The 24,212-nt window shown below is 54.1% G+C and overlaps 1 protein-coding gene across 3 annotated transcripts in view; it reads right to left on the bottom strand.

Moving 5' to 3' along the window:
* CDH4 (cadherin 4) overlaps positions 1 to 24,212 on the bottom strand; it is a 402,200-nt gene that overhangs the window by 213,612 nt on the left and 164,376 nt on the right. Inside the window, exon 1 of one of the 3 annotated variants that reach the window (XM_080686974.1) lies at positions 15,169 to 15,293. The exons of the other annotated variants lie outside the window; for them this stretch is intronic. Coding sequence (XP_080543100.1) covers positions 15,169 to 15,211 — 43 coding nt within the window. The 5' untranslated portion in view covers positions 15,212 to 15,293. Of the gene's footprint in view, positions 1 to 15,168; positions 15,294 to 24,212 lie in introns of those variants that run through there. 3 annotated transcript variants of the gene reach the window in all.

Here is a 24,212-nt window from a genome sequence, read left to right as displayed (position 1 = left end):
CCTGCGGTGCTGGGACTAAGTGGCTGGAATGTCCACCCACAGACAGCTGGCCTCACGGGCCACGCGCATCCTGATCGATACCCTGGGAGGCCAAAGCAGACACAGGAGCTGCAGAAATTAACTGTCCCTGCTTCCCAGGGGGAGTAGAGAGGGGGCCGGGGCATTCCTGGCAGTGCTTACCATGTTATCCGCACACAGTTCCCTCCCATCTGTCCTGAGGTTGAGTTTATCAAAACTGTTTATGCAGTTTCGTACACGACGGAGTGCGCTATGAGGGACACCTGCCATACAAGGCCCCAGGCACACAGGCTGCCGCCGCTGCCTCTTCCGCTGTTTTGGCTGATGGACCCTGGAGAAATGGCTGCAGCCTGTGCCTCAGTTTCCTCCTCCACAGCATGGAGTGAAAAACTGCCATCCCTCCCAGAGCTGTGGTGACGAGTAAGCGCAGGTGATAGGGGACAGGCCTCCTGTGATTCCGGAAGGTTCTTGGAGAGGAAGGGGCTGGGGGATGGGGGGTGGGGGTGGGTGGGGAGGGTATGGGGGAGGAGAGGAAGGCCATGCCTCTGTTCCCTGCAGCATTGCAATTGGCTCTTATTTTCTTCTCCTAAAGCACATTTCTCAGCTGCACCTGGGCCCTGGGTTTCCATAAACAAGCCCAGATCCTGTCTCAGCTAAGTCCCCATCCCTGCAGGAGACCTGTGTGCAGCCCCTCCAGCCCCCACCCCACGGGTTTGGAGAGGGAAGCCTGCCAGGTGGGGAGATGTGCCCTGCAGGTCTGGCTCCTGCAGGAACCTGAGTTCACTGCCTGGTTATGGGGCCCCTAGGAAGGAGGGCCCAGCTTCGCCTGGTCCTGGCCCTGCCTCAGGGCCCCTGGAAGCCCTGGATGAGTCTGGTGTGCTTTCCTGGGCATCATGGAGATGGTCATAAAAGGCGGGAGATGCCAGCACCATCCGTCCTCCAGAGCCTCGTAAGCATTTCTGCGCTGAAATGTGCCTGCGTCCACATTCTTGTGCAGACCAATGCAGCAACCAGGCCCCGTGCCTTTGGCCTTGGTCCCCAGGGGAGAGGCGCACGGGGAGAGCACGCCCTGCTGGGCGGTGATTCATGCAGCATGATGCGGGGCATCCACAAGCCGTCCGTGTAGAGCCCACACCCTGCAAGCCCCAGCTCAGGACAGAGAGGCACCTGGTGGGCCTCCCCCACTCTGCACCCTTGTGAGCAAGCACGGTAAATTATCAGCCCTAAAATGCACCCTCTCCCGGGATCCCGCACCGACACACAGACCCACGGAAGCACTGAGAGTGGTTGTCTTACTGGGAGAAGCTGCCTTCGCTCACTGCACCCCGAACAGCACACATGGAGGAGGCAGCAGACACGGAGGCTGTGGGCGGGTGGCAGAGGCATCGCATTTATTCTAGAGTGTTCCGCAAACTGCCCTCAGGAAAGTCCCCACCCACCCCCCGCACGCTGTCCACCTGTCTCGCATTCCCGCATGATGGGAGCTTTGTTTTCCGAGTCCCAGCCGAATAGCCCAATGTCCTTATTACAGAGGTAATGGTCCTCACCTCGCACGCCCCCCACCGCCCTTCATGGGCAGGGCTCCAGGGCTCAGCGAGCACAGAACTCATTGGGACCCCAAACAGATAGCCTTGTCATCTGCATTTACAGCCCCACCCTTAAGCTCGGCTCAAACACCCCACCTCTGGAAATAGCACAGACCAAGCCTGCAGGAGCCACACCAGGACCCTCAGGCCCATGCTGCTGCCCGGCCTGGGTGCGTGTCCTTGAAGCAATGTTTCCTGCGAGGCTGGGAACGCGGCTGTGCTGGACATCACGCACCTCCTCACCCCGTTCTGGCACCTGCAGATTCTCCTCCGGAATTTTAAGTAAGACACCTAAACACATGTATGTATGAGTGTCCTCTCGCCTCGCCCGTGACCCTAGCGAGCCCAGCTCATTGAGGTGGACTATGACGCCTCGTCCAGAGCCTTCCACCCGCTGCCTGAGGAGCAGGCCTGGATACTACTCCGAGTTTTGCTGCATGGGGTGGAGCCCAGCAGGCTCTTTTTCCAGTAACTCCTGCATGTCAGCTCCACAGCCACTACTTCCCTACTCAGGTGGGCATGGGATGCAGGCATGCTCAGTGCCAACTGGGGACAGGCCGGCTCAGGGTGCTCCCATTTTACCCGAAAGGCTGGCCTTGGCCTTCGGTGAGGAGACCTTGCGTCTGTGATGCTGCTGGTGAAGGCGAGAGCAGCTTCATCAGGCCACGACAGACAGACCCTCCTGAGGCACCGTGCAGCGCGGAGTTCCAGCCGAGGCTAGAAGGTGTGAAGAGCTTTGTGGGACAGATGGCGACACTGGAGCTTGGGCTGTGGAGTAGGATTAGTGCTGTTGGTAAGTCCCTGAACCCACTTCCACTGTCATGACCTTTGTCTGAGCGCTTGCTGTGTGCTCATGTCTCTTATTTTATGTAACTTCCACAGCCACTCGGCAGGTCCCAGACCAGAAGACCCATCTTGCAGATGTGAACACCAAGGTGCAAGAAGTTCGGAGGCTCAGCCACAGCAGACAGGTGGTGCTCGGAGCTCACGCCCCCTGCTGCCGATGACCCAGTGGGCCCTCAGTTGGCTCGTTGGTTTTAGGGTTGCCCTTTCATCTGTTGAGCCTTCAGGGAGGCCTACTATGTGCCAGGCCTGTGCTGGGCGCTGGAGATGCATGCTGACTGTGCACAGATGCCACCGCCTCTTAAGGGGGCAGAATGAACAATGCAGAGTGGGTGCTCAGCACCAGAAGGAGAGGCGGACAGAGAGGCCGGAGCCCTGGGGATTAGGGCCCAGATGTGGGATGGGGTGGTCGGGCCGGGATGGCCACAGGACACATCAGTTCCCAGCAGAGCAGAGAGGGGCTGAGCTCCCCATCACAACCTCCTTGAGGCCATGCTGCCTGGGTCGGCTCGGGTACGAGGGCAAGCGGCAGTGATTCCAGGACACCAGGAGCAAGTTCTGAGGAGGTGGAGCAGGTCCTGCTGCTGGCCCAGCACCCGCCCTCAGGTGCCTACTCTCAGGTGCCCTCTCTCAGCTGCAGACTTGCCCAGCTTTGGAATTCCGTATTCAAAGGGACCTTGTTCCCAGGTCACATCAGAAAGCAGAACAAGAAACTAACCTGTAACACGTGAGCACCTGTCTTTGAGATGCTGTCCCTGCATCACTTTCCTGGCGCTAGAAGAGGAGGCTGGGAACAAAGCTGGCACGGTGCAAAGGCAAGCTCAGTTCTCACGAGTTCACACCCAGATTTTGCAGGTGACAGACCCGCAGGTGGAGTTACAGCATCGGGCAGGTGGAGTTTAGAGACTGGGGACCTGTCAGGATGGTGAGCTCATGGCTGGCAAGAGCCTGCATCCGTTATCTGTGATAATTCCCTCAGCCACGATTTACAGAGAAAGACAGCATATTTAACTTTTTACATTAAAGACGAAAAGCTCTTCATTAAAGTAGTCAGTCACAGGGAGCCATTCCTTTGTCTGGCAGGAGTAGCAGATGGAGCCCCTCCTCTGCACATCGCAGCAGGTCTGAGTGGTGGGGCGCACCCCAGCCTCCCCCCACAGGATTGCACCATTCACTTTGAAACTCAAGTGCGTTCTTCTCCCCTGGGAGCAGAGTGTGTCTGGGTTTCAGGGAGCGGCGTTGCCACTATCTGGTCCCAGACGTTGCCCAGAAAGGGGAGCCTCAGGGGCTAGAACTGGAGGTGAGCCGTAAGCGAGGGGAAGAGGTGTGGTGGGATTTCCTCTCTCTCCTTGTTAGTCCTCAATTGAGGATATTTTTCCATTGATTTTTGTTTTTTGAGAGAGTGGAAGGCAGGAAGGGAGGAGGGGAGTGAGAAGGAGGGAGGAAGAGAGGAAATTAAATCCGTGACCTAGCTGGTTTGGCTCAGTGGACAGGGCGTTGGCCTGTGGACTGAAGGGTCCTGGGTTTGATTCTGGTCAAGGGCACGTACCTTGGTTGCAAATTCAATCCCTGGCCTTGGTTGGGTCGCATGCGGGAGGCAACCGATCAATGTGTCTTTCTCACATCGATGTTTCTCTGTCTCTCCCTCTCCCTTCTACTCTCTCTAAAATACCAATGGAAAAATATCCTCTGGTGAGAATCAACAAAAAGAAACCAAAACAAACAAAAAAAATCCGTGACCTTTTGGTGCACGGGCCAATGCTCTAACCCAGTGGCTCTCAACCTTCCTAATGCCGCGACCCTTTAATTCAGTTCCTCATGTTGTGGTGACCCCCAACCATAAAATTATTTTCGTTGCTACTTCATAACTGTAATTTTGCTACTGTTAATGAATCATAATGTAAATATCTGTGTTTTCCGATGGTCTTAGGCGACCCTGCTAGCAATTCTCAACTGCAGGGTCACCTAAGACCATCGGAAAACACAGATATTTATATTATGATTCATTAACAGTAGCAAAATTACAGTTATGAAGTAGCAACGAAAATAATTTTATGGTTGGGGGTCACCACAACATGAGGAACTGAATTAAAGGGTCGCGGCATTAGAAAGGTTGAGAACCACTGCTCTAACCACTGAACTCACCTGCCAGGGCTTGTTTCTCTCTTCCCACCCCCGGTATTGGAGCAGGGGCTGTGGACACTTCCTGCACAGGGCTGGGTAGTAGGTGTTTGGTGTGGTGGAGGGTAAAGGCTTACTTATTCTTAAACGCTCAGGACCTCCAGGGCCTTATCCAGTGGGGCCTCTAGGGGGTGCAAGTCCTCAGAGTCCTATAGGATGAGTGGCATTGTCCTCCTGCCATTGAGAAAGGGGAGGCGACAGAAGGTTAAATAACCTGCTAGTCAGTGGCTGCGGCAGCTTGGCCCCAGGCAGTGTGAGCTGTCACCTTACCACTTGAAGATACTGACCTCTAGAAACATCTATGGGACAACTTTCACCACAGCTGCTACGTGCACTTACAATCTTTAAAAGATGCCCGGATTACCAGTAAGTTAGAGTTACTCCCAAAACATTGTGTTTTTAAAAAGGACACATGCTCTTTAAATCTCAGCCACGGAAGAGGAAATCGCTGTCCGTGGTGCTGGAGCCGTGCCTGCACCCGAGGGCGCCAGCCTCCTGGAGACTTCCGTTCTCTGGGTGACCGGATTGTATCATGGGAGCAGTGTCGGCGAGGTGCATGGCCCATCTACTCTACGGAAACTCTGCCTGGAACTCCACTACCTCCCCTTTGATGGCAGCCTGTGTGGGTGAGCAGCTATTTGGGAAATGAGTTCAGGGGTGGGGAACGTCCAGCCCTCGGGCCATATCAGGCCCGTGAAAGCATTGGTCTGGCCCTGCCAAGGCATTAGGGGTGAGTTAATTGAATATTTGACCAAATATAGCAGCCTAGTTTTTTAAAAAAATATGTCTTTATTGATTTTTTTAGAAAGGGAGGATAGAGAGATAGAAACATCGATGAGTGAGAAACATCACTGATTGGCTGCCTCCTGCACACCCTTTACTGGGGATCGAGCACATAACCCAGGCACATGTGCCCTGACCGGGAATCAAACCATGACCCCCTGGTTCATAGGTCGACCCTCAACCACTGGACCACGCTGGCTGGGCTAGCAGGCTAACTTTTAAGTTGCTGATTTTGTATGGCCCGTGAATGATGTTATAAATATCCAAATGGCCTTGGCAGAAGCAAGGTTCCCACCCTGGAATTAGTTGGCATCAGCGGACGAGAAGTGCCATGGTGCGTGCAGCTGAGGTCTCAGGTCTCCCAGAGAGGATGGGCATTGCCTGGGAGCAGCACCTCGCCAGCGAGAGGACCAGGGGAGGAAGATAAACCCACCAGAGAACCGCGCTCAGAAGGGATGGCTCGCCTCGCCTCCCCGCCTGCACGCTGCCTCTAGCTGGCCACACACAAAGGCCCCTTCTCTCAGGGCAGACCATCAGACTGCAGCGAGCAGGATGTTTGTCTTCCGGTTGAGCTTCCCCCAGGTCTGCCCAGCAGGAAGGAAAGGATTTCGTATTTACAGTCACTTAGCGCAGCTCGGGGCTCATCAGTGACATGAATGTGAGACCGGGGCCAGCAGGCAGCCAACAGACTCATCAGAGGCCTAGCAGCCTTCTCCACAGGGGACACCCCTCGCTGTGGGTGACACCCCTAACCATGGGGACAGCCCTCCCCACGGGAATAGCCCTTGCCACGGGGATGCCCCTTGCCACGGGGACACCCCTAACCATGGGGACGCCCCTCACCATGGGGACAACCCTCACCATGGGTGATGCCCCTAACCATGGGGACGCCCCTCGCCACGGGGACACCCCTCACCATGAGGACAGCCCTTGCCGCGGGGACGCTGCTCCTGGCATCTCTGCGGGTGAGACCTCTACAGATACTCCTGTGTGTTTGTTCTCTTGACAGGAGCTCAGTATGAATTTCTCTGACCACCTTGACACAGTCAATCCTGACCCCACTTCCTTCCTATAGGTTTACCCTCTCCGTGCCTGTTTCCGCATTTGGGCCATGGGAACAATACTTGCCTCTGCCCTGCAGGGCTAGGGGACTATCTGATGAGTAATGTGACACATAGGGCTGCATTCAGTAAGTGCAGATGATGACTTATCACCGCAGCAGTGGTGGGTGCTGGCATCTGGGAAGGGGGTGGTGAGGGGGAGGGTGCGCGGTACACCATGCGGGACTCTCCCGGGGCCAGGCTTAGTGCTGTCGTCACAGCACCCTCAGGGTTCCTGGGCGTGGCCACTGCAGAGACCTCCCTCATGGAACACTTCATCGGCACCTGCTACACCTGCAGGGCCCTGTGGGTTGGGAGGCCCGCACAGAGGTCAGAGTCCAGAGTGGGGGCAGGGACGCCTAGGACCACAGACAGGGGTAATGCCCCCCTCCAGCCCTTGGCACTAGGAGACAAAGAATTGGAGAGGAAAGCTAATGACCTACAATCCTGTCCCTGAAACCAGCTCCTCGGCACTGTTTGCACTGAACACAGAATAGAAACAGGCCTTTGGGGTGAGGGCGCAGCCAGCACGCAGTCTCAGAGGCTGGCTGTAGGCTGGGACGAGCTCTCCCCAGGGACAGGCCCTGGTGTGGCTTCCTGAGCATTCCTCATTATCCCGACACGGAGGGAACAGTGTGCTGAGACCCGCCCACAACACCACAAGCTGGACGAGTGAAAAGACGCTGTTTAATTATTCACCATCATCCATTTCCTGGGCATGCTATTATCACATCGGGAAGAAAGCTGTTCAGAATTGAATGAAAGCGAGCAAGCGAAATGAGCCCACCGAATTCCAGCCCAAAACATGGCTGTGCTCATTGGAACAGGCAATTTCTGAACAAACCCCAACCTGCTACGGAACCGGGTTATCCTCTCAGCTTGAAGTTTGGTGTGAATCACCTTGATAATAACATTCGGCACCCGCACCACCCCTCTGATGGCTCTCGGAGGCCTCGTTTCTAGAAGACGGCTGCAGTTAGGGTGTAGCTGGCATCACACAAAGGCCCCTTCCATGCCTGCCAGAATGGAATGGCCCGGGTGTGTCTTCCTGGGATTCGAACAAAGGCAGCCGCACATTAATGCTGCTCACAAGACGTCTTGGATTCCACAGCACCACCTGGCCAGGAAGCTCACCGGCCATCCCTCGGGATCCCTCTGCCCTGCAAATCCAAGTGCATCCACAGGGGTGGTGATTCCGTCCAAACAAAGACTCGGTAGGAGGCAGATGGGGTCTCTGCCCCGAGTTTATATCCTCTCCTTCCTCGAAGCAAGCAGAGCATGCTGCCACATGGAGGAACTCAGTTAATAGACAAGCCATTGCAGAGTGCATAACATTCATTCCCGCCCCAGCACCCAGGAACCAAGTTCGCTTTTCACGACCTTCTGTCATCCCAGTCACATCACATAGCAAAGGGTGTCTGAGACCGAGGTGGGCGGGCGGTGCCTGTGGGCGGGCTGGTGTAGGAAGGAGGTTGTGCCTGTTGCTCGCCGACTGTCCATGGCTGCCTCTGTGACACTGTGGCATAGCTCTATGGTTATGGCACCGAGTGTTCGCTGTCTGCCCCTTTACAGAGAACGGTTCCCGACCCTCTCAGACCACAGAGCCCTCTAAGCCAGGCTGAGCTGCTGGGCGCCCGAGGAGCTGCAAAGAGTAAGGGCACCTGGGCTGCCCAGTTCACTAGCCCTCTGACCTCACAGGGCCACTGTGACCTGGAGAATGATTAACTTGTGGCTTGGAGGGTGACAGCCAGAAACAGCCAAGGGAAGGTCAAAGATAAAAGTCTCACTCACTCATCAAGGGACGGCCTTCCATTTGGAAAGAACCAGAAATAAATTTCCCTTCCAATTAAATGGGAAATCAAGTTCCAGTGACATTTCTATGGATCAGGTCCCAAACCGGGGCTGAGGCCAGAGCTGTGAGGACTGCAGGGCCGGGTTTCCCACCCGCCTGTGTCAGGGGCTGACACCAAGGGATGTGTGACTGTGAAGACTGGCCTCAGCGGAGGGCCCGAGGGAGCAGGTGCGTTCAGGAGCGTGGCCCAGGTGAACGTGGTGCTTCGAGTACACATTCTGGGAGGGGATGCTGCCAAGCGTGAGTCCAGATCCAGCAATGCCGCATGATGGGTAAGAGGCCCCTGGGGTCCATTAGTCCTCAGCCTGGCTCCGTGGAAGGAAACTTTCCAGTTTAAGCTTTGACTGGGGGCATGTCACTTTAAGGTGCCCTGGTGGCTGAGAAACCAGGCTCTCACACGAGGACCGGGTAACCTCCCCCAGACTCTCTCTTCTCAATCACATGCAGGTTTGAGGGGCTCTCCCAGCTTTCTGGACCCCGGTGGCACATACATTGAGAACCTAGAAGGAGTGAGGCCTGCATCTGCCCAGCTCAGCCTGATGTGTTTTCTGGAAGAGGCCAGGCTTTGCAGGCTCAGTGCTGCCCAGATGCATACTCTCGTCCCCAAAGCTCAAGCGGCTGTGGTCATGAGGAGTCTTGCACAGAGAGGGGAGGAGGTGTGCACCCTCAGGGTGTCGGGGGGCCAGCCTCCTGTGGGGCGGCCACTCCAGCCGCAGGCAGCCTCCAGGGCTGCGTGTTTCTCTAACACCATCTTAACATACAGCCCACCTCGAGGGGCATCCCCACAGGGAGCAATGGGATGAAGTCACCGCCCCGCTGCAAACCCTGTGCACCCTGTTAAAGCCGGGATTGTATCCCATTTCCCGGAGCTCCCTTGTTGTGTCTCCGGGTTGTTGAGTGAGCTGTGGTTCTTTGGGGTGGATGTGACTTGTTTCTAAAGATGACATTCCTCGTGATTTAAACAAACCTAAGATGATGAAAGCATGCACCCTGGGCTCTGATGAGCCCGCAGCGCCCTGTGTGGGTCCAGTTCATCCTGAGCTGGGATGCCTTTGTGTGGGGTTTTCCAATAAAGGGGTGATTCTGTGACTCATCACACCAAGTCCTTTCAGTCCCTGCTAGGTGGCTCCAGAGGTGAATCTAACAAAAAAGACGAGAGCAGCGCCCCCTCCAACCCCCCCACCGGCAATGACACGCAGGCGCCTGCCGGTTCTGGTAACATCCAGTCCCTTCTCCGTTTCCTCATCTGTGATGTTTCTTTTGGTGAGAACAGGGTCGTGTTGTATCCAGTCACCGTCTTTTAAAATCTTCCAGAGCCCGGCAGGTGTAGCTCAGCGGTTGAGCATCAACCTATGAACCAAAAGTTCACTGGTTTGATTTCTGGTGTGGGGCGTGCAGGAGGCAATCAATGTTTCTCTCATTGATGTTTCTATCTCTCTGTCCCTCGTACTTCTTCTCTCTCTAAAATAAATGAAAATATATTTTAAAAAAATCTTCCAGGATTGTGCTGTGCAATCTGAAGCTACTCATTTCTGCCTTTTCTCTTTGAATTGCTTCAAAACGGGCACTTTTAGAGGCAATTAAAATTTCTATAAACATGCTTTGCTTTTTGAAATAGACATTTGAAGCTACTAAAATGCAACCAATCCGAATAAAATGTTGCGCCAAGAACTGAGCTCGATAGCTAAAAAAAATTAAATTTAAAAATATTCTGGAGCCTCAGAGGAGGGATTTAATTTTAACATAAACAAATACCTTCGTTTCTTTCTGCTGTCTGTACCCTTCACCTCTCCTGGCAGGCTGACCTGGCCCGCGCCCCCCTTCCAAGGGCCCAGCCCACAGCCCCTGACCTCGCTTGCGGTCCCCACCCCTCCCACCTCCTGGGCCTCCAGCCCAGTGCTGAGGTCCTGCAAGTCTTTGAGGGAAGCCATCCCTTTGTCTGTTGATTGTGTGGGTCCTCGACTCTCTCCCATCATGTACCCACGCACACACCTCATGTTTCCTAGCTTGAAAAGCTCATACGGAACCAGCCCTCATGCCCCCATGGGAGTTCCGCCGCCTTTGAGAGTCTGCCTCTTCCCCACAGCAGTTCGCCCGTGAACCTGGCCGGCCCCTGTCTGCCCTGCCAGTGCTCATGGAGGAAGAGGGGCCCCTAAACCACACCCAGGGGACCAGACACAAATCCAGGGCACCACAGCTCACTCAACAACCCGGAGACACAACGAGGGAGCCCTGTCTGGCCAAAGACATGGAAAAGCCCAACAGCTGGTCACAAAGTGTGGACCTGTTTGGATCCTGATTCAAACAAGCCATTAAAAAAAATTCTGTTAATCTTCACCCAAGGATATTTTTCCATTGATTTTTTTTTTTAAGAGAGAGTGGAAGGAAGGGAAGGAGCAGGGAGAGAGGTATCGATTGGTTGCCCACAAGCCAGGTACATGCTCTTGAGTGGGAATTGAGCCTGGGACTCTTTGGTGCACGGGCCGGCACTCTAACCAGTGAGCCACACTGACCAGGGCTCAAACAAACCATCTTCAAGGACAACGACACTCGAGAGCCTAGGGCATCTGGACTTAGTCTACAGGCTGTGGATGGGTGGCTGCCTCATGTGAGGAGTGAGCGGCTTACGGGGAGAGGTCCCAGCAGCACACACGCTCCAGTCACCCGGTCAGGTGGAAAAAGCAAGAGCTGAGCCACGGGGCAGCCTGTCTGCGCTCCGGGCCCACCTCTGGGAGGAGGACTCGCACTGCTGGGAAAATGTGCATCTCCAGCTACCCCTCTGGTCCTCCTTGAAGGAGCTGCTAAGCGGAACTGGGCAGGGCAGTCCTCCACCAAGTGCCCAGGTGAACCCTCAGGTCAGAAGGCCTCTGTTTATGCCAGATACACAGTTGCCTTTTGTATGTGACGGTTCCAAACCCACATGCCTGGGGCCTGGACCACTGCCATAAGTATACCGCACCATGCTACCCACATACGTACACACACTGCACACCCACACAGACCCCACAGGCACACCCATGCACGCATGCGTGCGGGACAAAGCCCGGTCTGGGCTGCTAGCACCAAGCGTGAGGGCGCCAGTCCCTAAGGCTGCTGCTGCCTCGAAGGCTCTGTGGACAGTGAAGGACGACAAGAGAAAGGAACCTGAAGTGAGTGCACGACGACCATGAACGGAAACCCGCCTCGCCATGGCCTCACAAGAAAGCAAGGATGGTGGGCGGGGTGCCCAGGGGGTTGACCCTGTATTAGACTCCGGGCTCGGAGACGCTGCAGGCAAGGCTGGGGTGGAAGCCTGCGTGAGCGCTTGTGGGCCCTCCCGTGCCCGTGACAGGCCCACAGCCACAGCCCGAAGGGGAGAGGGGCCTAGCGCTGATGGGCCATCACACGTCAGTGCACTTCAGCCGTGTCTGAAATGTTAACTGGTCTTCCATGGAATTTACCGCCAGTTTCCAAATGTGCACTCGATGAATGTGGCCATAACTTCAGCATTTTAAGGGTAATTAAAAAAATATATTTTTATTGATTTCAGAGAGGAAGGGAGAGGGAGAGAGATATAGAAACATCAATAATGAGAATCATTGATCGGCTGCCTCCTGCATGCCCCCACTGGGGATCGAGCCTGCCACCCAGGCATGTGCTCTGACTGGAAATGAACCGTGACCTTGTGGTTCATCGGTCGATACTCTACCACGGAGCCACACCGGCCGGGCTAAAGGTAATTTTTAATGTGGGACTCCTTGGCCTTTAAAAAGCTATGTGCTCCCAGGTGGGAACAATCCACGCCACTGTCCTTGAGGCTGTCGGCACAGCGCTCCTGGCGTGGCGTCTGCTCTTGGACCGAGTCACCCCAGCCCTGAACGTGGCCGGGAGGTGTGGCCTTCCAGGTCCAGCCCTTCGGGATCTGTGGCACTCCTGGCTTCTCAGACAGCCCACCTGCCCCTGGTCACCTGCCATAGCCATCCTCATCCATCTGCACATTTCATTCCTCTTAACATAAACTGACTTTACTCAGCAGCTGTATTTGCCAGATTCCAGAATCCCAGTGTTATGTTCTTCCCCTAAGTGCACGATTCACATTTTAGAATTTACTAGAATGCTCCTTCCCAGGAGCAGAGAGCAAGCCAGGTCTCATGAGCAAATTGTCAGTGGAATAGGATTGCCGCCCATAGCCCGACCTAATTCATGCAGCTGGTTTCTGCTTTCTCCTCCAAAATGATCCTGAACTGGCACCCACCCCTCCAGGGAGCAGGCGCTGGCAGTGGGGGACGGATGGAGCATGGCAGTTTGGTGTCTGGGGTCCTGCTTTATCCTCACAGCATCCATCACTGATGTAGGGCCCACCCCATCTCCACAGGACGCTGCCACCGCCTCACACACACTGTCTCAGGTAATGGGCCTGCATCCCACACAGCTTTCCGTCAAGGATCCCAGATGCCCTCTGCTCCCAAAGCAGCCCGAATGTTCACAGTGTCACAGGGAAGCCCATTCTCACTCCCCTGGGCAAGCTGTATGGAGAGGGCTCCCACCCTCACGCAGCGGCGACATTGGGGCACGTGGTTCCCTAAGGACTGAAGGATGTTGAGCGCATCCCTGGCTCCTGCCCACCTGGCAGGCGACAACTGGCAATGTCTTCAGATGTTGCCCTTGTGCCCTGGGGGAAGGGGCAGAATCCCCCTGGTTGAAGACCACCATCCAAAGAGACCCACGTGGCCCTGAGGGGTCACACACCTGCGGGTCCATTCCCACTGAGGCTGGCTAGGGGTCTGGGAGGTCCTCCGTGTTGGTGTGGCTCCATTAAAAGGGCGTCCGTGCTGATGTCAGAGGCACCAGGTCGGAACTGGAGTGGCGGCCCCACCTACATCAGTGGTTTGCACTTCCTTCCCTCAGCAGCTTCAGGGCAAGGAAGGAACCAACTCTGGGAAATACCGTTACAAAAGGCCAAGGTGCCCGTCGCGATCACCTGCTGTCACGCGGCATGGGGGAGAGCCTGCTCCAAAGCTGCCTTTGGGAGTTTTCACAGCAGCCCTGGCTGTGGGTGCCCTGGCCAAGTGCCTCTTCGACTTCCACCTCTCCACCTTCATCTCAGCACCAGATCGATCTCAGAGGCGCTGTCAGTTTTTTGGGGGTTTAAAACAGTTGTTGTTTTTTTTTTTTAAATTACTGAAGTTAGAAGGAAACTATTGCTCAGTTTGGCAATGTGGTAAGTGACAAGTGAAACCTATTAAGGTTGTGAAATTAGCAGACATCCCAGGATCTCACTCTTTTATTGCTCAACCAAACACCGTGTCCAAATTTCCTCTCGTCAGAGAAACAGTCATCTTTCCAAACCATGGGACTTGAAACATCATTTATGGAGTCATATGGACGCTCTGAAGGGCCAAGGCCACGCCCCAGCTTCCATCTCAATGATAAGCACACGCTGTGCTGATGGCCCTTCCAAGCAACAGCTCTTTATTCAAAGGAACAGAGAGACCCTTTTAGATGCTCTGCTCATGAAATATTCCCACATGTTACCAAAAGTTCACTCAGCTGGTATGGGCCTTGTTTTTTCTTCCTTTGCCAACAGAGAGAAGCCCCAATATTGTGCAAAATTGAATTATTGTTCATCACATGGGTTGTTACTTTTATTCCCATGGAAAGGTAATATCTCAGAGCCTCATGTGTAGAAAGAGAGCATCCACTGCAAACTAAAGCGATGAAATAAGTAACTTCACACTCATCGTCTGGAAAACGTGGCCTCCATGTGTGCTGGGGTGAGGACTCACAGGGAGGGGTCCAACTGGTGTGGCATCTATGGACAGCAAGTGAGTTATGGCAGAAAAGTGGAAAATGCAACTTCCCTCTGACCCAGCAAATGCAGGGAACTGCTTTCTTTTATTTTGAGAGTACATTTATTTTTTTAAAACTGGGGACAATGAAACAAGGAAGGGCCTGGGACAGAAGCAACAGGAGAGCCTAGGCTGGACGGGCCTGGGAAGTCAGAGGAAAGGGGGTTGGGAGACAGGCTCGGGGTGAGCCTGGGACAAGCTGCCACTGCCCACTGCTGCCCTGGTGGCAAGTCTCATGGGGTCCCTTAGAGGTTAGGGGATAGGTGCCTGTGGGGAAGAAGAGGAGGAAGGGCAAGGCGTGGGCATGTTCCTGGGAGGGGGAGCGTGCCGGTAACCGCTTTAGAGAGACTTAAACACATGGGCCGGAGATGCAGGGAAGGCTCTGCATTGCCACGCGGCTTATGTGGCACAAAATTGAAACCTGCTATCAGTCAGGACAGGTGGGTTCTGCTGCACCAACAACCAGCCCCACGTCTCAGCAACTCCCCACAACACGAGTTTACTTAAAGCCTGGGCAACTCTGCAGACCATACCTTGCGGATGTTTGATGGGTTTGCAGAGGAGAATGAACCCCCGAGTCAGCTCACAGGGCTCCTGGTGACAGTCCCCATTGTCACTCACAGCTCATGGCCCAGAGTGAGCTGCGGTCACACCTGACTGGGAGGGATTGCAGTTTGGAGTCAGCCCTTTGCCCTGAGGAGCAGAGGTGGGACAATGGCCACATCCCTGGTGTCTTTGGGGGAAGGGATGCCTGAGGAAAATTCCCTGGCATGCATGCCAATGAGGGGCTACAGCAAACCTGATAAAACAAGCGGGCTCCACAATGCCACTCAGACCCACTCAGACGGTAAGTCAGTCTGCGTGCAAATCTAACGCATTTCTGTGCACATGCCACGCAGAAGGAGGACAAAAGCACGGACGCAGAGACGTCACGCTCCAAAGTGCTGCTTTGGGGAATGAAGGACGCAGCGGCTGACCTCTCCCATGAGGACCTGGTTTCTGTAGGAAATCTAGTAACATCCACTCATTCTGGAAAGCGGACTCCCCGGTGCTCTCTAGGTCACCTGCCCTTCTCAGTGCATCCTTGATTGTTGTTGTTGGTGTTAATCCTAACCTGAGGATATGTTTTCATTGATTTTTAGAGAGAGGGAGGGAGGAAGAGAGAGAGAGGGAGGGAGGGAGGGAGGGAGGGAGGGAGAGAGAGAGAGAGAGAGAGAGAGACATATGAGAGAGACACATCCATTGGTTACCTCCTAATTGAGATCCAACCGGGCTGGGGATCAAACCTGCAACCCTTCCGTGTGTGGGCAAGGCCAGCAAGGGCTGCTTTTTCTTAAAGCTACAAAACTAACCAGTGTGCTTGTGGGAAAGAGAAACACACCTGCAGGGTGACACCCAAATGGAGACCTGGGACAGTGGACTCCCCGCTGCTCTTCCCGGGCGAGGCCCCCAGTGTGTCGCTGTGGTTTTGAGGGGTGGCTCTCGTGACTTTTCTCCCAGAACCATCAAGAACTTCACGTCTGGATTAACAAACTGAATAGATATATGTGGGATGAAGGGTGACTGGGGCATTTAATTATTCTCTGAAGAGGGGCGGAAAGGTGTTTACAGGTTCCCTTCCAACACTTTTGGGGCACACAGGTGACATGGCAGTTAACAAGCTATTTCAGGCAGCCGCAGGGAATCCTCATATTTGTCTTCCTTCCCGTCCTTCCATTTTCGAGGCTTTGTAAGGTCTTTCCTGGGACAGGAGACTCTGCCCCTCACTACCCCTGTTCGCACCCAGCATTTTCTAGGTTGCACTGAATACCCTGCTAAGAGTTTATGAACAGAGGCGAGACCCCCAGGCCAGAAGCTGAGATTATGGGACGAAAAGCACACTGGCTGGTCTCACGGAGCCAGGAAGTGAATTTTCCAGAATCAGATTCAACATCTGGGTGTTTGTGCTCCTGTATCTGCACTGTCCTGTTTCAAACATGGCTCTCGGTGGCTTCAGGAATATTCCCAACATTGCCCCAGTTTCCAGACACAAGCACACACGAACTGATACATTTTGGGCTGGATTTTCAGGTAATTTCTTCTCTTTCAATAAAGGCAATTCTTTAAATGTGAGGCCATACACAAACCTGTCGAAGTGTGGCTTCTAAACCTGGGTATGGACAAGCTGCTGCTGTTTCATTGTCCACCCAGCTTCCTGAGCCGTCCGGAGGCCCTGCTCCAGGTGCCGAGGGCAGGGCAAGGGACCGCACAGCAGAAGCAGCTCCACCACCCAGCCCGGCTCAGATGTGGCTGCCTGTCCTTCCTCAGGTCCACACCTGGCCACAAAGCAATGAGTCACCTCCCTGGCTGCTCAGGATTTGGGGAGGAGTGGGGAGCTGAGAAAAGAGCAGGGGACATGGGGAACACCATGCTGCTCACCCACGTGCCCTTCTCCATGACACCTCGTGCACAGAGAATGGCTCTCTGGGCTCCTGGAATGAGGCCTGACCATGTGACTGGCTCTGTCCAGTGAGATGGCTCATGGGCCCTGGACTAAAGGGTGACCATGTGACTGGCTCTGTCCAATGAGATGCCTCATGGCCCTTGGACCAAGGTGTGACCATGTGACTGGCTCTGTCCAATGAGAGAACTCATGGCCCCTGAACTGAAGTGTGACCATGTGACTGGCTCTGTCCAGTGAGATGTCTCATGGCCCCTGGACTAAAGAGTGCCCATGTGACTGGCTCTGTCCAGTGAGATGTCTCATGGCCCCTGGACCAAGGCATGACCATGTGATTGGCTCTGGCCAGTGAGATGTGAGCAGCAGTGAGGCATTCTGGAGCTCCTCCTGCCATGGTGACTATGGACACAGTGGTATGGGGGACATGAGAAACTGCAAGCCACAGAAACTGCAAGCCAATTCATGGCCTCAACTGCCCAGGACAGTCCCCACAGTTAGGGGCTAAACTGTGTCCCCCAAATTCATATGGTGAAGTCCTAACCCCACACCTAAGAATGAGACCCTACTTAAAGACTGCAAGAAATGAAGAGTAAGTAAATGCAGGATTCAAATATTAGAGTTCACTGGTCCTAAGAAAAGTTAGGTTAGCAATCTTCTTAACATGCCTCCTGGCACCGCAGCGTCGGGCTGACCCTCGGCCGCCGCACACCTGCCAGTGCTAACGGTGCTCCTCAAGTAGCTGAGAACCGTGGGCCTGGGGTGGTGGCTTTGCTACTGGTGGCACTGGTAGGCCTCACAGCAGTGCAGGGAGGCTAGGCCCTCGGAGGCTCCGTGGCAGTGGCCAGGGGCGCGAGCACCAGCTCAGGGGCCTGGGAGGAACCCGCAGGACCCTCTGACTCCTTTCATGGTGCTGCAATGTCCGTCACTCAAGGGGACCATTCTCTCCAAATCCAGGTCCAGTGGCTCCTTTCAAGCTTCCCTTTGAAAGGATCAGCATTTTGATCTGCACGGGAAGGGGAGACGGCAAAGACGCAACGGATGCTTCACGGAGGGGGCTGCGCAAAGCCTGTCCACCACCCGAGCCCTCATCTGGCCACAGCAACTCCTTTTCCCTTCAGCGGAGGCTGCTTGGGGTGGGGGGTGGGCACATGTTTGCTCTGCAGTGTCCCGCCAGGGAGGCCCCGGGGACAGAGAAGGTGCAGGTTAGGGAAGGACCCACACGAAACAGGACCCCATAAGTGCAGAAGCAGAGGGTGGCTCCTGCAGCTCCAGACCCGAACCGACAGCAGCCTCGGGACTTCTCCTCCGTTGCTTCCTGGAGCAGGCGCCTGTGGGACAGCGGGCTGCCAGCCTGCCGGTGTCCCTGGCCTTGGGCAAGTCCAGTAGCCTGCTATTTGCTCTTTACCAGCTTTTTACAACGGTATTAAATATGGAATGCACACACCAAGGCACACACGTAGTCACGGAAACCAAGCAACAGGCTCAACTTTGCCCAGTCCCACACAGTCCACTCCAGCCCCAGGTCACCTCCCAGACCCCTGTGAAGTCAGGCAGGGCCCTGTTTGCACCATGGGCCAGAGCAAGTGGGAAATGAGGGGAAATGGGACAACCTCAGCAATACTTTAAGCCGCAGAGGAATATTTCTGTAGCAGAGTGCAAACAGAATTTACCTAACGCACAGAATAAATGCCTCTGAAAAATCAATATTTCCAGCTGGCTGTACAAATTAAATGATGATATTCAAGTGCGAGATTAAAACAATGACTTAGGATAGAAATTGAGTTATATTATCTCACGCCTGTCTACTGCTGAATATGTTAATAGAACAAATTTGTTAGCATTCAGTCAATTTATCTCCCTAAACAGGAGGTGGAGATTCCTGTCTGCAAAGCAAAAGGAATGGAGAGAAACCTCCCGAAATGAGTGTAGGATGGAAAGCCTGCATAACCAGATGCTCATGTGGGATCGAGGAGGCCTGGGCGTCCCGCCCTCCCTCTTCAAGGAGACACGGGGTTAATTTTCCAGAAGATCCTGGCTCCCCTGCTGCAGGTCTCACTGGATACCTGTGCAGAGCGGTGATGAGGCCTCACACAGGCCAGGTCTGCAGAGCACGCGCCAGGTCCACCCCACGTCATGTCCTTCCTCTATGTCCCCCTTGGAGAGGGGGAGGCCCGCTCCAGCCCCACAGGACGCCTGCGCAACGATGCTCAGGAGGCCGCACAGTGTTAATGGCTCCTGCAGGGGAAGAGCCTTTAATTGCAGAGAAGGGACCAGAAGAGACTGAATGGAGGGAGTGAGGGGGCGGCCGCCCTACATCCCAGCACAGGCCAGGCCCTGGCCCGGAGCTGGCCTCCTGGGTCCCTGGGTCCTCCCAGGCGAGGGAAACAAAAGGCACTTAGTCCGGGTACAGCTCGCTAGGCTGCTGCTGCAGGGCCTCACGGTCTCGGTGACAGTGCGCCCTCCTAATGGTGACACAGGGCACATGACTCAGGCCAGGGCTCCCGTGGACTGGAGGCCGCTGGTGCCCGTTGCTTCCCTGAGGCACCTCGCTCACCTGCAGGCCCCAGACCTGCCCTCCATCACCTTGGCCCGATGGCCTCCAGCTGCTGCGCTGCGTGTGCCGTTCTGGATCCTTCCTTTTCCTTAAATTCAACTCCACTTTGAGCTGCACCTTGAGTTCCCCAGGTCGCCACCTTCCTCTCCGACAAGGCCTCCCCGAGCTGCTGCTCCTGGGCAGCCCCTTCCACAGCCTCCGGAGTCCTCGCCTGGGAGCCGCTGTCCCCAGGCACGGATGCCGGGGTGGCTGTGGGAGAAGCCATGTAGAAAGCAGGAGACAGATGAGTCCCACCATGGCCCTGAGCCCGTGAACAGCCCAGCCTGGATGAGAATGGCAGCCCAGGTGGGCACCTGGCTCTGACATCGTGAGGCCCTGAGGCCCTGAGCAGAGCTGGGCTTTGCAGACCCCTCCCCACCCCCCCGCCCCGCCCGGCGGAACTCTGACCTAATGAATGAGTCTGCTTTTAAGCTGCCACTTTTGTGGTCACTGTTACTCAGCAACCAAAAACGAAGATATCTATCATTACCCCAAACCGAGCCTTGGCATTCTGTGGGCGCTCTGCAAGGGGACCCGTTCCCCAGCCTTCTCAGCAGTGACACCGAGCCTCCAGGTGCTGCTGGTTAGTTAGCAAGTGCGGCGCTCTGCTTTTAACCAATTTCCAGGCGGGTAGAGCATTTCTATGTACTTATTAACCACTTCCTCTTGCATTTTCCAATCTACGTCTCTCACCTACTCTCCCATCTCATTTCTGTCAAGGGCCCTTTCTTACCAATCTGCCCATGAAGCAGGTCTTTCTAAATGAGAGTTGCATTTGACACAAGGGTGGGGAGGTGTGAGGTTCAGGGACCCACTTTGCCAGGTGGCCCAGACTCCGAGTCTGCAATCCGTTACCTGTTCTCCCATCAGAGCACCTTCTAGAAGGTCCTTTCTGTGTTAAGGTCAGGTAAGGACAGAGGAACTTGCAGGTGATATAGTTTGGGGACCGTCCTGCCTGGAGGTGGGGGGCAGAGAAAGCCCAGCACCTACACCTGCAAATGTGTGTAGCCTCCTGTGGCCCTGCCCATGGGGTGCATCCCCGGGCGGGATCCAGGATGGGCCCGAAGCCACAGGAATGGAGTCAGGGGCTGGTCTGGGTTTTGCTCACATGAACTGTGATCAGCATCTCCTCCTAGGACAGCAGCAAGCCTTGGGACCCCCGAGCAGGAGACCCCCGAGCAGGGCCAAAATCCCTCATGTTCCCACATTGAGTGTGCAGAAGATAGAACAAACTTTAAAACCCTGATAAGCCTCATGTTACTAATCAGCAGTTTTATCTAAATCCTGCTCCCCTGACTGATGCTAGCGGAAGCAGGTCTCTACATCCAATTTCCAGTCTGCACCCAGAGGGTGTTAATCCCGGGACTCTGTGCCCAGGCTGAGGGCTCAGTAAACGCCCCCGCCCCCGCCCCCGCCTCATCGCAAAACCACCCTCAGTCCCTACGAGCTGGGCCCCACTGGCACTGCCGCCCTGCCCCCACCCGGTGTACCTGGGAGAAAAGGGAGGCATCTGTTTCTTGTGTGTGAGACTGATTCCCTGCCCCCTCAGGCCCACCCCAAGGGTGCTCTAGGAGCCCCATTCAGGAAATGTATCTAATTTAGGGTACATTTTAACAACTCACACTATTGTGTGCCAGGCACTCTTGTACTTTAATGCTAATTCATTCATTCCATACAACAATGAGGTAGAGCCGTTTGCTATGCTCATTTATAGATGGGGAAACTGAGGCAGGAGAAATAGCCACGTGCTGAGTTCTGGAGCCGGAACTGGTCCAGGGTGTCCCCCCTGCCTTCCCCCACCTCAGAGAGCAGATGTGGGTGGTGAATTCCAATGACGTTAATCTCACCCATTCCTGTTTCCCCTTGACCCATGTGTGCGGGGCTCCAGAAATGAACTATACTAGTAAACGTGGGTATTAATTGTCCCAATGGCAGTGATGGCAAAGGCATATTCAGCACCCCACAGTGGACAGCGCCAGCGAGGGAGGCAAAAGGATGAAGGTGACAAGATGCTTGAAAAGTCTGCCTCTACCTGTCAGTTCACCTGGAAAGCCAGGCTTCCTTCAGCGGCTCTTAGACGAGCTGCCCGTGCTGCTGGGCCCTGCCTCCTGGGTCCAGCATCCACGATTTGGCAAAAAAGACCTATTTCATGATATTAAACACTTTGGGGTACCCTCTTCCCACCAAAGCATTATTCTCATTGCCAGCCCCTTCCCTCGATCATCCCTGCTGTCTTGCTATAGATCGTGCCCGGTTCTCAAAGACTGTCCTGAGGTGCCAGGGTAAGGGACTGCTTTGCTAGCACCCAGCCCTGTGGGTTCCAGTGTGCAAATCACTGGGCCCTCCCCAACACTGACCGTGCCACTCAGCCTGCCCCCACTGCCATGTGCGGCTTTAATCAACCCCGGACGACCCAGGTATCATCGGAAAAAGAGTCTAAAAAAGGGCCGTTGGGAGCAAAAGGGCCATTCACAGTTAGCTAAAGGTGAAAAAATAACGCTTATAATATATTCTTCTACTAAGAGAATCCAGGGTAAGAGAAGTTCTGTAGGTAACCTACAAATTCTCGGGGAATCATGCTATAGATTTCCTGCAAATGGGTTCTGCGTCAGGTTATGACACATTTGAATGAAATTATAAAAACCAATATTCACCCTGGGATTGTGCAATAAATAGAATTTATTAAAGTACTTGTGAGGCGCCTCCAGTGAGAAATTCATCTTCGATCCAGATTTTAATAAGGATTATATAATCATAATGAGACTGTAATAAAACCACATTACCTGGATAATCCATTTTATTACCAGTTTTATGATGAGTTCTCATTTATTAGGATTCATGGGATCTTTAAGGCGTATGTAAATGACGCAATATAAAATACATGAGGACCAGGAACGATGGCCCATGTCTATGCAAATTCACCTTCCTAAGGCCAGCAACCTCCGGTTTTCCCGTTCATACCACCAGCAAGGATCTCAACAGAAGCTTGGACATGCGACCGCGGGTCCCAGGAATGAAACAGGAATGTCTGCCATGAAAATGGACATTCCTCCCTAGGATATGAAAGCTGAGGTCTGCGGCATTAAACCTTTATCAGGCAGAGAACACTCCAGGGGACTGAAACCCAAACAATCCCCACGAGCAAAGTCTTTAATCTTCGGCCTCTGTTGGAAATCTCTCTGAAATGTGTAACGCCCTGCATCTGTAACTACAATGTGTGGATCTTGGTAATCCGTAACCAAGGGCCATGGCTGTGCATTTGTCTAAGAAGGAGGGAAGGCAGACGGCCTGTGTGGCCCCCATTAGATGTCCTGACGATGTTTCCACCTTGGTTTTTGGATAATTTCTAAATTGTCTAAATAAAAATGTGCTCCATCTCTCAATTCTCTCCTACCTTTGGCTCTTAGCATTTCCTGCCCTTGCCTTCTCTCTCTCTCTCTCGCTTCAGCCTCTGCTATCCCCAAACCCAGGATAAACGCTCTGTAGATTGTCCAACAGGTCTGATGGCGCCAACATGCCCTGTCACTCTCCAAAACCAACGTGCCACAGAACAAAGGCAAGGAGACGAGGAGGGTTGCCCAGCCAGCTCTCATTACCAGCCGCCCTGCTGCCTAGCTCTGCAGCCTTGGTCAAGCATCAGGTCCTGTTCACGCAGCTCTCCTGAAGTTTAGACAAGGAACACACTGCCTCTGTGTGGGAGACGCCAGATCACGGCGACAGCTCGTCACAGCGCACCCGCCGGAGCCATGGGGACAGGACTGTCGCTCTCTTTCACAGGAATACAGACCCATGCGTGTGACTCCCAAACCACAAGGGATGTGGGACAGGAGAGGAGAGTCTCAGATGCCACAGGTCCTGGCCCCTCACTGTGTACAAGGGCCTGTCCTGCTTAGCTGGCACCCAGCCCTCTGATGTGAGCACGCGAGAAGGGAAGGACTGGATGAGACAATGAAGTGAACGGTGACCACCGGGTCACACTCACAATGCAATGTAGGGGCAGGCCCCCGAGACGCCACAGCACAGTCCCTGCGGATGATAAGAAGGTATCCAGTCTTAGTTAAGGGTGGAGCTCATGCTACGTGTTCTTACCACAAGCAAACAAAAGCCACCACCTAAGGGACACTTGTGGGGGTGCTGGACATGTTCGAATGTGAGAATGTACACACATGTACACATATGTCAAACAAATCTTCAAACTGCATACATTAAATACGTGCAGTGTTTCGATCTATACCAATTATACCAGGAAGCTGTTGTGGGGGGTGGGGGAGAAACAGGTCTCAGGCTTTTAACAACAGCTCTTATTTATAAAGCATCTTGGAGAGAGGGAGTTAGCAGGGGTGCTCGGGGGCTGTGAGGATCAAGGGCGTATGTGCGTAACTGCGCACTTTTCTCGTGTGACTGTGAGGATGCAGGGGGCGTGTATACCCTGCTCACTTTTCTCGTTTGTTGGAGTTAGTGAAAAGTCTGAGGCTGTCAGCAAGCCATCCCAAAGCTTTGACATACCGTGAAGTGCAGAGAGCCCCCTGCCCATCCCAGCCCAGAGGCCCCCTCGTCTCCGTGCCTGTCATGGCCGCCTGTGTCAGTGCACTTGACAACCAAGCTTGAGCCAGTTTCCACAGCACGTTCTGGAAGAACATAATTAGATCAGAACTTACATTTGTTAATTTTTCAGTTGCTCATTAAAATTGACATGCCATTTGATTTTGACAGAAACCTTTTTATCTCGATGTAAGGCTGTAAGCTTTTTTAAAAGCTATATTTAGTGAGTTCTGAAATATGGCAACTGCAATAATGAAATTGAAACCACTCTCTCCATCACTCACATCTAAGAATCACAAAATAAGTCACCTTCCCCATAACATTTAAAAAGCAAGACAACCAGGGCCGTTGTCTTTAACTAAACGTTTACAAAGCCGGGTGTGTCGGGGTCCGGGGGACGGGCTCTGCTGAGCTGCTCGGGCTCTGTGGTGTGTGGAGGGCTGGGG

This window comes from Plecotus auritus (genome assembly GCF_963455305.1).
Source record: "Plecotus auritus genome assembly, chromosome: 8".
Lineage (NCBI taxonomy): Eukaryota > Metazoa > Chordata > Mammalia > Chiroptera > Vespertilionidae > Plecotus > Plecotus auritus.
The sequence above is the reverse complement of the archived record's forward strand: the minus strand, read 5'-3'. Positions and strand labels throughout refer to the sequence as shown.